We start from the raw sequence: 12,470 nt of genomic DNA on the forward strand, positions 1-12,470 counted from the left end.
GACTCCAACTCAAAAAAAAAAAAAAAAAGAAACCAACACAGATAAGTATATTCTGTGTGATATCACTTATATGATGCTCAAAAGAGGAAGAACTAATTGATGACAGAGGTCAGATAGCGGTTGGCTATCTTTGAAGGGTGTCAGCAGGGAGGAGGCCTAAGGGAACCTCCTGGGGACCTGGAAGTATGTGGAACTGGGCAGTGGCTACTCAGCTATGTAGAGATGGAAAACATTAATTAGCTTTACACTTGAGAGATGTGTGCTTCACTGTACCTAAGTTACCCATCAATCAAAAGAAAAACATTCAGAAAAAAATTTTAAATCGTGTATTGGCTCTACCAAAGCAGCTTTGAGACAAGTCCCTTAGCTGTCCCCACTCCACCCTAGGGATAAGCCCCTTCTGTGTGAAATTCTGAAGCTTCTGCTATAGAGAACTTCAAAAGTTGTCTGCTGCATTGATCCTGGGGTGTGTGTCTCTTTGGGGTATAGAAATCTGTGGGAGCTGCCTGAGGTCAGGACGAGATGGAGGGCCTCTTCAGGAGTGGGATGAGACCTCATCATACATGAGTGCATGGCAGCATTTCTGGGTAAAGGAACCAAAAAAAATGTACCTTCCAAACAGGACACTTTTGAGAGTAGAAGGGGCTCCCTTAATATTTTCATCAGAACAACAGACATATACCACGATGTCTCAGGTGAGGGAGTATGTAATGGAACTTCTTGAGATGAGACTTGCCAGATGGACTGGAAAGTGCACATACTGGGACAAGTGTGACTTGAGTTGTTTGGGACAAGGATGAGGGTACAAGAGAAGGAAACAGGCAAAGAAAGAAGCCTGTAATGGGCCAAGGGTGCAGAGGTGTTATATATGATCACTCTTCAGGGAATTGTGTCTCCAGCTGCTCACCCGCCTTCTCCCCGAATTGACTGTCCCTTCTCTGGAACTCCTAAGCCTGACCCCACTCCCTGGCCCTCCCAGCCCACGGTTACCCTGACCCCACTCCCTTTTCCCAGAACTCAGTCGCCTGTAGCCCCAGCCTGTGGTTCTCTCCTAGGCCTCAGCCTTTCCTGCCTTCGACTGAAACAGCAGCATCTTCTAAGCCCTGGGGGCTTCCCCGGGCCCCAGCCCCGACCTAGAACCCGCCCGCTGCCTGCCACTGCCGCTTCCTCTATAAAGGGACCCAAGCGTCCGGGCCCAGGGGCCCCGCACAGCAGGTGAGACTCTCCTACCCCATCTCCTTGCGCTGCCTGTGCACCGGACTCCTACTCTACAGTATCCTGTCACCGGCCCCTTCTGCACCTGCTGCCTGGATCCCCGGCCTGCCTGGGCCTGGGCCTTGGTGGGTTTGGTTTTGGTTTCTTTCCTGTCTCTGACTCTCCATCTGTCAGTCTCTTTCTCTCTGTCTCTGTCACACATTCTCTGTTTCTGCTATGATCTCACTCTGTTCCCTTCCCATTTCTCTTTCTGTCTCCCTCTGCTCACCTTAGAGCTTCCCTGACTGCATCTTGTCCCCTTCTCTGTCTGTCACCTTATCTCTCCAGGTGGTTGTCCCCGCGCGGGCGGGCGGGAAGTCTGTCTCCCGCAACGTGCCCCGCCCTGCTCACTCTCTCTCTCTCTCTCTCTCTCTCTCTCAATCTCTCTCTCTCTCTCAATCTCTCTCTCTCTCTCAATCTCTCTCTCTCTCAATCTCTCTCTCTCTCTCCCCCCCTGCAGGTTCTCCCCATGACACCACCTGAATGTCTCTACCTCCTCAGGGTGCGTGGCACCCCCCTCCACCTCCTACTTCTGGGACTGCTGCTGGCCCTGCTGCCTGGGGCCCAGGTGAGGCAGCAGGAGAATGGGGGCTGCTGGGGAGGTCCAGCCAAATCTTGAGCCCTTGAGCCCCCTTCAATTCTATTCTCCCCTAGGGACTCCCTGGTATTGGCCTCACACCTTCAGCTGCCCAGACTGCCCGTCAGCATCCCCAGAAGCATTTCGCCCGCAGCACCCTCAAACCTGCTGCCCACCTCATTGGTAAACATCCATTTGACCTCCCAGACGTGTACCTCCAACTCCCCTCCTAACCCCCACTTCAGGGACCTAAGCAGCCACCCTACATCTCCCCCAACTTCCTGGACCCCCCAAAACAGAGGAAGCCCACTCTCACTTCTCCTTCAACCATCCCTAAGAAACTCAATCATCTAGTCCCTGCTTTCTCAGGGATTGAGACCTCTGACCTAGACCCTTGACCCTCTCCCCACCCCCATGACTCTTCCTAGGAGACCCTAGCAAGCAGGACTCACTGCACTGGAGAGCAAACATGGATCGTGCCTTTCTCCAACATGGCTTCTCTTTGAGCAACAATTCCCTCCTGGTCCCCACCAGTGGCATCTACTTCGTCTACTCCCAGGTGGTCTTCTCTGGGAAAGCCTGCTCCCCAGAGGCCACCCCCATCCCTGTCTACCTGGCCCATGAGGTCCAGCTCTTCTCCTCCCAGTACCCCTTTCATGTGCCTCTCCTCAGTGCCCAGAAGACTGTGTGCCCAGGGCCACAGGGACCCTGGCTGCACTCAATGTACCATGGGGCTGCATTCCTGCTCACCCAAGGAGACCAGCTATCCACTCACACAGATGGCATCTCCCATCTACTCCTCAGCCCCAGTAGTGTCTTCTTTGGAGCCTTCGCTCTGTAGAACTTGGAAAAATCCAGAAAGAAAAAATAATTTGTTTCAAGGCCTTGTCTCCATTTTGCCTCCATTCTGACTGTTTCAGGGGTCACCACCACCTCTCCTTTGACCATTCCAACAGTCTCAAGTCTTCCCTACTCAAGTCTCCTGGAGTTTTCAAAGAGGAAAATCTAAACACCTCAGGGGACCATACCTCCCTGAACCATGCCGGATGTTTGGCTGAGGATTTCAAGCCTGCCTAGAAATTCCCAGCCCACGACTGTTTTTTCTGCCAGCTAGATGGGACCTAGACCTGGACATAGGAGGAGAAGCAGGCAAATGGGGGGACTTGAGAGGATGACTGGAGGCAGGGAGGTAGACTATTTATGAAAGGAAATAATTAAATTATTTATTTATGGAGGGTGGAGAGAGAGGAGAAACAGAAAGACATCCAAGGGGAGAAACAGGTCCAGGAGATGAGGAGTGAGAGGGCATCGGTTCAAGGCTGACAGAAAGAGAGAGAGAGAGAGAGAGAGAGGTGCGTATGAGGGACCAAGAGGCTCTGGAAGGCAATGAAAGTCTCTGAAAGTCAGTCACCCGACACCCCATACGGAGACATCTGCACCCTCAATGAAGACCAATAAACCTCTTTTCTCTGAAATGCTGTCTGCATATGTATGTTTATTGGGAGGGGAGAATTTCCCAGTCTTCCTCAGGAATAGAGGGCGGGATGGAGGCCTCAGAGGGGGCATGAACTGTGGGCAGAACAAGGAGGGCTCAAGGAGCTCAAGGGATATATGATGGACTCACAGGGGCAGAGCAACCAGACTGCTCACAGGAGAACCAAAGAAGAAGCTGAACAGACAAAGGAAAATGGGAGTCCAGGGTCTGGAGGGTGAGGGTGGGGGGCCCCTAGGAGATACGGCCATATGTAGAGGCTCTGAGGAATGGAGGTTACAGGAGACCTCTGGGGAGAAGCGAACATACCAAAGGGTAGGGGAATGAGGGCAATGAGGGTGGAGTATGGGGACCCCCAAGCCATGGCCAGGTGAAGGGTCTCAAGGAGTGAAAAAGCTTGGTCAGGTGTGGTGGCTCACACCTATAATCCCAGCACTTTGGGAGGCTGAGGTGAGAGGATTGTCTGAGCCCACAGATTCAAGGCCAGCCTGGGCAACTTGGTGAGATCTCATCTCCACAATAAATAAATAAATAAATAAGAAAAAGCCTCCAGGATTAGGAGGTATGGAATAGAGGGGGCATTTGAGCAGTCGTGGCTACCCTGAAGCTCAGAGGTGAGGACTTCTTGAAACAAACAGGGGCCTCAGACTTTCTTGGAAGTCAAGACTGAAACCAGCAGTGTGAGTCCCAGGTCAGAGTGAAAGGAGAAGGCCTGCCTGTCCAGTGGGCTCCGTGAATTCCCAGAGCTGATTACACTGCCCTGGGGCTGTCCCTGGCTTGTCCCTGCTACTCCCACCCAGCCCTTCCAGAGGCCCTAGGCATGCCCCTAGTCTCAAGCTGCCCTGCCCCCAGCTCCCTTTTCCCCCAGGGACCCAGACACCGGCCTCAGAACCCAGCGGTTTTCCCCTTCAACTCCATCTTCTCTCCCTCAAGGACTCAGTTTTCTGAAGCCCCTCCTATTTCTACTTCTACCCCTACTTGAGTCCTGCTTTGAAATGAGTGAAACAGGTCACTAACTTGGTCTCCAAAAGAAATGGAGACAATAGGTTGTCTCCAGGGCCCTACATACACATTGGTAACTGACCCAGGAAGCCCATCTCAGAATCCAAGTGGGGAGGGTGGGGAGTATCCTTGATGCCTGGGTGTCCCCAACTTTCCAAATCCCCGCCCCCGCAATGGAGAAGAAACCGAGACAGACACAAGGTACAGGGCCCACTACCGCTTCCTCCAGATGAGCTCATGGGTTTCTCCACCAAGGAAGTTTTCCGCTGGTTGAATGAGAGCCTCTCCCCGCCCTCCTCTTGCCCCGCGGGCATATAAAGGCAGCTGTCTGCACACCAGCCAGCAGAAGCTCCCTCAACGAGGACAACAGAGGACCAGCCAGAAGGGAGAGAAGCAACTCCAGAACCCCCTGGAAATAACCCTCAGACGCCACATCCCCAGACAAGCAGTCAGACAGGTTCTCTCCCTCACACACACTGCCCCAGGACTCAACCCTCTCTCTCTCTGGAAAGGACGCCATGAGCACTGAAAGCATGATCCGGGATGTGGAGTTGGCTGAGGAGGCACTCCCCAAGAAGGCAGGAGGGCTCCAGGGCTCCAGGCGGTGCTTATGCCTCAGCCTCTTCTCCTTTCTGCTCGTGGCAGGAGCCACCACCCTCTTCTGCCTGCTGCACTTTGGGGTGATCGGCCCCCAGAGGGAAGAGGTGAGTGCCTTGCCAGCCTTCATCCACTCTCCTACCCAGAGTGAAATGGGGGAGAAAGAGTGAGAGAGATGGGGTGGGTGAAAGAAGTGTGCTGATGGGGGAGGAAGGGGAGGAAAATCTTAGAGAAAGACAAGAAGGCAAGAAAACAATGTGGAGAGAAACAGTGGAGGGGGAAGAGAGAGAAGAAAGATGGAGAGACAGGGTAACTGGCACAGGGAAGGTACTCACGAAATGTTTATGGTATGAATGAATGAATGAGCAAGCAAATATACATATATAAAGAGAGATGCGGGATGTGAGCAGATAGATGAGGAAGAAATAAGTGACATGAATGAAGATGGTGAGATAGAAAGAGATGTGGGAGATATGAGAGATAAGGAGAGAGATGAGGGAGACATAAGGAGAGATGAAGGTGGGGTGTCTGGCACAAGGAAGACACTTGAAAGAGCTGTTAAATGCGTGGGTGATGAATAAATGGATGAATGGAAAGAGAAAACCAGATACATCCAGGTTAGAGTGCAGCCAGCTGTTTCTCCTTTGAGGGTGACTTTTGATGCTAATCCTTCTTCTCCCCAACAGTTCCCTGGTGGCTTCCATCTAATCAATCCTCTGGCCCAGACACTCAGTAAGTGTCTCCAAAGCCTCTCTCCTCATTCTGGGTTTGGTTTGGGAAAGGGTGTTAATACCAGGATGGAAGTAGTGGAGGACATTTGGAGTTTTGGTTTCTGGGGAGGAGGACTAGAGGTCAAAATCGGGATATATTTTCTAGAAAGTTTAAGTGTCTTAGCTTTTTCTTTCCTCTTTCCCCCACAGGATCTTCTCGAACCCCAAGTGACAAGCCTGTAGCCCATGTTGTAGGTAAGAATTCTGAGGATGTGTCTTGGGACTTGGAGCAACAAGATTTGGGGGGCTGAACCTGAACCGAAGGTAGACAGACCTTGGAAGCTGTGAGAAGGACTTGCTGAGGTCAAGGGGAGGGTGGAGGAACAGGATAGGCCTTAAGGGGGTACTCAGAACCTAGTGGACAGGTGGAATGTGGGAAGACAGATGACAGGAACCGGATGTGGGAGTGGGCAGAACTTGAGGGCCAGGATGTGGAGAGTGAACTCACAGGGCCACACTGACTCACCTCTCCCTCCCTCTCTCTCTCCCTCCAGCAAACCTCGACAACCGGGGGCAGCTCCAGTGGATGAACCGGCATGCCAATGCCCTTCTGGCCAATGGCGTGGAGTTGACAGACAACCAGCTGGTGGTGCCATCAGACGGACTGTACCTCATCTACTCCCAGGTCCTCTTCAAGGGCCAAGGCTGTCCCTCCACCCATTTGCTCCTCACCCACACCATCAGCCGTATCGCTGTCTCCTACCAGGCCAAGGTCAACCTCCTCTCAGCCATCAAGAGCCCTTGCCAAAGGGAAACCCCTGAGGGCGCTGAGGCCAAGCCCTGGTATGAGCCCATCTACCTGGGTGGGGTCTTCCAGTTGGAGAAGGGTGATCGACTCAGCTCTGAAATCAATCAGCCCAACTATCTTGACTTTGCTGAGACCGGGCAGGTCTACTTTGGCATTATTGCCCTGTGAGGGGGATGGACATCCATCCTCCCCCACCCCCAATCCCTTTATTATCTGCTCCTTCAGACCCCTCATCTTCTTCTGGCCTAGAAAGGGAATTAGGGGCTCATGATTGAACCCCAAGCTTAGAACTTTGTGTAACACCACTACCACTTAGAAACCTAGAGTGTGTGGATTTGTGGCCTGGACAGTGCAGCACTGTCCACCACCAAGAATTCAGACTGGGGCTTCCAGAACTCACCAGGGACCTAAGGTTTTGAGCCCTGAATCCAACCAAGGACATCTGGAATTTGTGGACCAGGGAGCCTTTGGTTCTGGCCAGAACATTTCAGAACATCCCTTAAGAAGACTCACCTAGAACTTGACATAAGTGGATCTCAGGCCTTTCTCTCTTCAGATGTCTCCAGATCCTTCCCTGAGACATGGAGTCTTACCCTCCCCATGGGGCCAGCTCCTTCTATTTATGTTTGCACTTGTGATTATTTATTATTTATTTATTTATTATTTATTTACTGAGAAATGTATTTATTTGGGAGGTCAGAGTATCCTGGGGGGACACAATGTAGGAGCTGCCTTGGCTTAGACATGTTTTCTGTGAAAACGGAGTTGAACTATAGGTTGTTCCCACCCAGCCTCCCAGTCTTTGTGCCTCCTTTTTGCTTGTATTTTTTAAAAATATATTTATCGAATCAAATAATGCTGATTTGGTGACAGACTGTGTTGCTACATCGCTGAACCTCTGCTCCCCAGGGGAGTTGTGTCTGTAATCGCCCTACTGGTCAGTGGCGAGAAATAAAGTTTGCTTAGAAAAGAAGCATGGTCTCTTTCTTGGAATGAATTCTTCATGCACCACACCTTGAGGGTGGAAAGCAGCTCCCTGAAATCCTCTCCACAGGGCTTAAGATCCCATCCTTAGATTCCTGGGGACCAAGGAACCCTATATAAACAAAGCCCAACAGACTATTCTCTCCTTCCCTAGGAAAACAAGAGCCTGAACCTAATTACCTCTCCCTCAAGGCATGGGAATTTCCGACTCTGGGAATTCCGATCCCTGCTGGGAAAGTCCTGCAGCTCAGGTGAGATTTCCGGCTGTTGCAGCCTGAGAGAGCTGGGGAGGAGCTACATTCTCAAGCACCTGAATCACAGCCAAGGGACTTCCAGAGATTCAGGTGTCTAGGCTCCAAATCACTTGTCTTAACTGTACAACCTGAACCAGACACTTAACCTCATCTATCCAGTGGAGATAGGAATGTCCACCGCAGATGGAGCATGTAAGAGACCTAACCTCCATCAGAGCACAGGAGGCACTCAATGAATTCTGGCTTACTTCCTTCATCCAGATCCCAGCTGTTCCATTCTCTCAGTGGGTAAAATTGAAGAGACTGTAGACAATAAAGAGCAAGGAATAATAGCTGGGCATAGTGGTACACACCTATAGTCCCAGCTGAGGTAGGAGGATCACTTGAGCCCAGGAGTTCAAGTCTAACCTAGGCAGCATAGCAAGGTCCTGGGTCAATTTTTAAAAAGGAAGAGTTGGGCTCATTCCTGTAATAGCAGCACATTGGGAGGTGGAGTTGAGAGTACTGCCTGAGCTCAGGGGGTCAAGACCAACCTGAGCAACTTGGCAAGACCTCGTTTCTGCAATGAATCAAAAAATTAGCTGTCTGTAGTGCCATGCACCTGTAGTTCCAGCTACTTGAAAGGCTGAAGTGGAAGGATCACTTGAGCCCAGCAGGTTGAGGCTGTAGTAGCTGTGATCATGCCACTACAGCAGAGTGAGACACCGACTCAAAAAAAAAAGAACATGAATAAGATGTGGGTGAAGGACACACATGCTAGCTTGTTCTCATTGGTCTTTTTTCACAAATGAGGGGAGGAGTGTGAGGTAGGTGAACTGGAAATAGAAACATACTCCATCCCCCCAGAAAGGCTTTTCTGGAAACAGTCAATAACAAATATGGAGTTGGAAATGAAGCCCCAGAGAGTGGGAGCCCCCACTGGGCTCAGAGGTTGGGCTTTGCTTCCGGCCTGGGGTGGCAGGCAGGGGAAAACCGTGTGGTATGCTGTGTGGGTGGGGTGACCCACTGGGTGACCTAGATAGGGACTTGGGTCTCCTTCTGCCTCCTCTTGCCTGATGCTGAAAGTCGGTCATGGAGTGGGGGGGCTGCTGTTACCCCATACTTGCTCACTTTTGGGAAGGAGGACTTAAAGTGTGAACCAAAGGTGAGAACTTTCCATCCCACCCTAGCTGGGACCACGTGCCATCAGTTTTTCCTCCCCGCGCCCAGACCTCCCTAGTGTCTTCAGGTACCACAGGCTTCTCCCTGGTCCCATCTCTCTTAAACACCCTCCCCTACTTTCTCCCTCAGCCTCCTTCCTTCAGACCCAGTAAGTCTTGATTACCGCCCCTCAGAGAAGAGTTGACTGTGGGCTAGGGGCTAAAGGGGGCCTTCAGGCAGCCAGCAGGGGGAAAGTGTTGGGCCCCACCAAGCTTCATTCCTCAGCCATATTAGGGGTTCACCCCGTAGCTAGGCCTGAGTGGTGCTTGCCTTCCCCTGCTGACCTCTCTCACTGTGGGAGGGATCCAAGAGAAAAGCGTGGTGCAGAATCTGGTGGGAACCATATGGCCCTGAGAGTCAGAATGACCGGAGATGCTTCAGGATTTGAGGAGACTTCTTACCTTCTGCCCTCGAACTGGACAAATGCTGAGGCATGGCAGCTCAGTGGCAGAAGTGGGTGGTACAGGCAAATCACCACCCCTGGGAGCAAAGGCCACACGCACTGTTATGAATTGTTTCAAACAACCAGAAAAAGATACACAATATTTAATCCACACTTGGGCACCCACCCTGAATTTAGACATGTTCTCATCTCAGCATCTGTATTGGCAGCACTGCAGCTTTACTCTCTTTATTTTCATCAGGCTCAAAAATCAGTTTCCAGTCTCCCACAATTTTCCCATTGCCATGGAGTCTCCGGTACCTGGGCCCCCAATATTCACATGCTCGCACCATCAGTCCTTTTTCCGGGAACGTGGGCAGCCCTCAGCCCACCATCACTGCCCCAAAGAAGGTCTTCCCTCTGGCGTAGTCCACCATGTCGGGGTGACTGATGTTGACGTACACCCTTTCGCCCCTCCGGAGCTGCACCAGGCCGCCGAACCCCACGCTCGTGTACCAGAGAGGCCCTTGCCTCCCGTTCGGGTCCAGCACCGGGGTCACGGTCTCGGCGCCCTCGAGCAGCAGTTCGTGAGTGCCCGGCCCCGCGTAGGCGCCCCCGGCCCGGTACAGCGAGCTGCGCAGCGTGACCGAGCGGCGCTGGGGGCCCCGGTCGGCAGGGGGCGCCCGACCCCGGTAGCCGACGTGACAGTAGAGATAATAGAGGCCGTCCAGCGGGAGGGCCAGCCCCTCGGCGTCGGAGAACTGCGTCCCGCTCCTCAAAAATGCTTCTTCTTTCGTGGCCTCCCAGCCTAGCCTCTGCCCCTTCATCCAAGCCCCTACGGAGAAAACAGCCCGGGGGACTTTGGGGAATCCCATTCCAGGAGGAGCGATCCAGGCTCCAGACTTCGGGCGGGTGGGCGACTTTTAGATTCCTGCAGGAACCGAGCCGGGCAGGGGGAAGAGGGTGATGGTGCAACCTCTGGAATGATTATAAGTTGGGACACCTGGATGTGGGGTGCGGGACGTTATGGTGGGGACATCCAGGCCGGGTTTTGCTTGCTCCGGGGGAAAGAAGCAGCTACGACGTGGGGGACGAGGGGGGCGGGGCACACCACCAGCAGAAGGGTGGGTGCTTTAGCAGCGAGAGGCGGTTCAGCGGGTGGGAATAACTGAGCCAAGGGACTCTGTGGACGAGCAGAACTGGATCCTTTGGATTATTTAAACGCTTGTTCAGATCCTTACCTATGAGGTGGGCAGCCGGGAGCCTGGGGCTGAGATCTGTTTCTGGCTCCTCCTCCAGCAGCTCCTGAAACCCTGAAAGAAACCAAGAATCCTCCACTGGGGGGCGGGGCGGCCACCCATGCAGGCTCCCCCTGAGAGGACAGGGCCAGGACCCAGCGATGGGGACCCTGGATTCCCGGAGGAAGGGGGCATCTGGGGATGCTGTGGGAAGCTGGGTGTTCCTGAGGGGCTGGAGCAGGGGAGGAGAGATCATCTGCTCTTACCCAGTCCTTGCTGGGCCTGTGCTCCCGGGTCAGACGTCTCCATTACCTGGTCGGTTGGGGTCACAGTGCCCAGAGTTCAGATTCAGCTGATGTCAACAGCGCCCCTCCCAAAATGAGCCCAAGCTCCTGCCTGGGATTTCTTCCACCAGCACCATCCCCAACACACATCTCCCAGGAAGGGAGCACAAGCCAGGCACATGTACTTTGGCAGAGAGATGTGTCTTGAGAAGAGAAGAGACAGAAGGGGCTTGCAGACAGCAGGACACAAGACACATCAACATCACAGGATCATGGAAAGAGGCAGCAGAGAGACAAGACATCCCCACCAGGGACAGCCAGCCAGATGAGACAAAAGACCACCCGCACAGTCAGAGCGAAGTTACCATGGGCAACACAGCCCTCCCCCAGGGCCCGTTGCAACCACTCACCAGTCCTCCCTGATTCTTGGGCGTTAAGGCCAGCACAGCCAGGACAGTGATAGGCACTGCCACCAACAGGGTCACCAGGGAAGTGGCTCCTGCCACAGTCAGCAGGAGGGAGCCCCTCCCCTGGGGCCTCCTTCCCCTGCCCTCCAGCCCCAGTGTCCCCATTGAGACTCTGATGCAGGGTCAGGGGAGGGGGCTTTCATATCTCAGGGGTGGGGCCACCATCTCCTTATAGACCCACACACCTGGCTGGGACTTTCCGAACACCCCTGCTCCCCTCACCCAGCTTCCTGTTTACCCAGAGCTGGGGTGGGGCAGCTGGATGCCTGGGTTCTCTGAACTGGGGAAGAAGTTGGGGTAGAAAGACAGGCTCTCAGGGTAGAACTGGGCCTTAGAAATCTTCTGGCTCTGCAGGAAGATAAACTGAGGCCCAGGGAGGGGAAGTAGCTTGCAGAAAGTCAGGCAGCAGGCCTGTAATGATAGCACAGATCTTCTATAACCCAGAAGTAGGCGCTGGTGGGAGAGCTGATCCACATCCCCAAGGTCAAGGACTGGAGTAGGAGGACAAGAACTGGGGTCTTGCAGGATGGCTGTCTGGGGCCTGAGAAGAACTGATCCCCACACTGGGCTGACTTCCCATTTCCTTGCTCACTTCTAGTCCCCTGCACTAGGTAAGAAAAGCAGAGTGAGGCCTCAGCCTCGCCACTGGTGACTGACCTGTGAGGAGGGATGGAAATGGAACACTACCTCCCTTCACAATGAGTGAAGAAGGAGAAGGATGAGGCACACCCCATCGTCCAGGAGCTCTACAGCCTAGAATGAGCCCCACCCACTAGGAAGGGCTTACTAAATGTTTATGAATAAATGAATCAAAAGGCAAATGAGTGCAAGAGTAGCCAAAACAGTGCAGCAAGAACCAGATGAATGGTAGACCTAGGCAGTGTGGTAGAAGTTGAAAGACGAAAGACCAGGTCCAAGGAAGTTGGAGGTGGTCCCGGTCATCTCTTCTTGATGGCATCTCTAGTGTGTTTGGATAATAATAATGCAACTGATACACAGAACGCACTTAATATGTGAATGCCACTGATTTACACACTTTTTCTTTTTTTGAGGTGGGGTCTCACTCTGTTGCCCAGGCTGGAATGCAGTGGCACAATCACAGGTCACCGCAGCCTTGACCTCCTGGGCTTAAGTGATCCTTCTGCCTCAGCCTCCAGAGTAGCTGGAACTATAGACACATGCCACCACTTCTGGCTAATTTTTTTTTTTTTTTTTTTTTTA

General features: G+C 52.8%; 3 protein-coding genes across 5 annotated transcripts; 2 read left to right on the top strand and 1 right to left on the bottom strand.

Moving 5' to 3' along the window:
* Positions 1 to 973: 973 nt before the first annotated feature.
* On the top strand, positions 974 to 3,306 carry LTA (lymphotoxin alpha). 2 transcript variants are annotated; one of them, XM_008067685.2, is made up of 4 exons: positions 974 to 1,215; positions 1,715 to 1,822; positions 1,909 to 2,014; positions 2,260 to 3,306. In XM_008067685.2, the coding sequence occupies exons 2-4, from the start codon at positions 1,724 to 1,726 to the stop codon at positions 2,670 to 2,672; spliced, it is 618 nt and encodes a 205-aa protein (XP_008065876.1). In that variant the 5' UTR covers positions 974 to 1,215; positions 1,715 to 1,723; the 3' UTR covers positions 2,673 to 3,306. The 2 variants fall into 2 exon arrangements, with proteins under 2 accessions (XP_008065876.1, XP_008065875.1); XM_008067684.2 differs by having other exon boundaries at positions 1,199 to 1,340.
* Positions 3,307 to 4,668: 1,362 nt separating this feature from the next.
* On the top strand, positions 4,669 to 6,622 carry TNF (tumor necrosis factor). The gene is made up of 4 exons (XM_008067686.2): positions 4,669 to 5,029; positions 5,609 to 5,654; positions 5,843 to 5,887; positions 6,187 to 6,622. The coding sequence occupies exons 1-4, from the start codon at positions 4,844 to 4,846 to the stop codon at positions 6,606 to 6,608; spliced, it is 699 nt and encodes a 232-aa protein (XP_008065877.1). The 5' UTR covers positions 4,669 to 4,843; the 3' UTR covers positions 6,609 to 6,622.
* Positions 6,623 to 9,481: 2,859 nt separating this feature from the next.
* Positions 9,482 to 11,392, bottom strand: LTB (lymphotoxin beta). Of its 2 annotated transcripts, XM_008067687.2 has the most exons (4): positions 11,193 to 11,392; positions 10,765 to 10,810; positions 10,502 to 10,573; positions 9,482 to 10,095 (listed from the first exon to the last, which is right to left on the bottom strand). In XM_008067687.2, exons 1-4 carry the CDS (start codon positions 11,352 to 11,354, stop codon positions 9,644 to 9,646), a joined length of 732 nt encoding a protein of 243 aa, XP_008065878.1. In that variant the 5' UTR covers positions 11,355 to 11,392; the 3' UTR covers positions 9,482 to 9,643. The 2 variants fall into 2 exon arrangements, with proteins under 2 accessions (XP_008065878.1, XP_008065879.1); XM_008067688.2 differs by lacking the exon at positions 10,765 to 10,810 and having other exon boundaries at positions 9,509 to 10,095; positions 11,193 to 11,356.
* Between the last annotated feature and the right edge of the window lie 1,078 nt (positions 11,393 to 12,470).

This window comes from Carlito syrichta, unplaced genomic scaffold (assembly GCF_000164805.1).
Source record: "Carlito syrichta isolate Samal-C Ts95f unplaced genomic scaffold, Tarsius_syrichta-2.0.1 Scaffold309736, whole genome shotgun sequence".
Taxonomy (NCBI): domain Eukaryota; kingdom Metazoa; phylum Chordata; class Mammalia; order Primates; family Tarsiidae; genus Carlito; species Carlito syrichta.

Bases quoted from the DNA above. Each gene is read 5' to 3' on its own strand.
- LTA (XM_008067685.2), top strand. From the start codon at position 1,724: ATGACACCACCTGAATGTCTCTACCTCCTCAGGGTGCGTGGCACCCCC. The intron at 1,823-1,908 runs GTGAGGCAGCAG...ATTCTCCCCTAG, and splicing joins CCCTGCTGCCTGGGGCCCAG to GGACTCCCTGGTATTGGCCT. The intron at 2,015-2,259 runs GTAAACATCCAT...GACTCTTCCTAG, and splicing joins ACCTGCTGCCCACCTCATTG to GAGACCCTAGCAAGCAGGAC.
- TNF (XM_008067686.2), top strand. From the start codon at position 4,844: ATGAGCACTGAAAGCATGATCCGGGATGTGGAGTTGGCTGAGGAGGCA. The intron at 5,030-5,608 runs GTGAGTGCCTTG...TCTCCCCAACAG, and splicing joins TCGGCCCCCAGAGGGAAGAG to TTCCCTGGTGGCTTCCATCT. The intron at 5,888-6,186 runs GTAAGAATTCTG...CTCTCCCTCCAG, and splicing joins GCCTGTAGCCCATGTTGTAG to CAAACCTCGACAACCGGGGG.
- LTB (XM_008067687.2), bottom strand. From the start codon at position 11,354: ATGGGGACACTGGGGCTGGAGGGCAGGGGAAGGAGGCCCCAGGGGAGG. The intron at 10,574-10,764 runs GTAAGAGCAGAT...GGTTTCTTTCAG, and splicing joins ACAGGCCCAGCAAGGACTGG to GGTTTCAGGAGCTGCTGGAG. The intron at 10,096-10,501 runs GTAAGGATCTGA...TTTTCTCCGTAG, and splicing joins CCCGGCTGCCCACCTCATAG to GGGCTTGGATGAAGGGGCAG.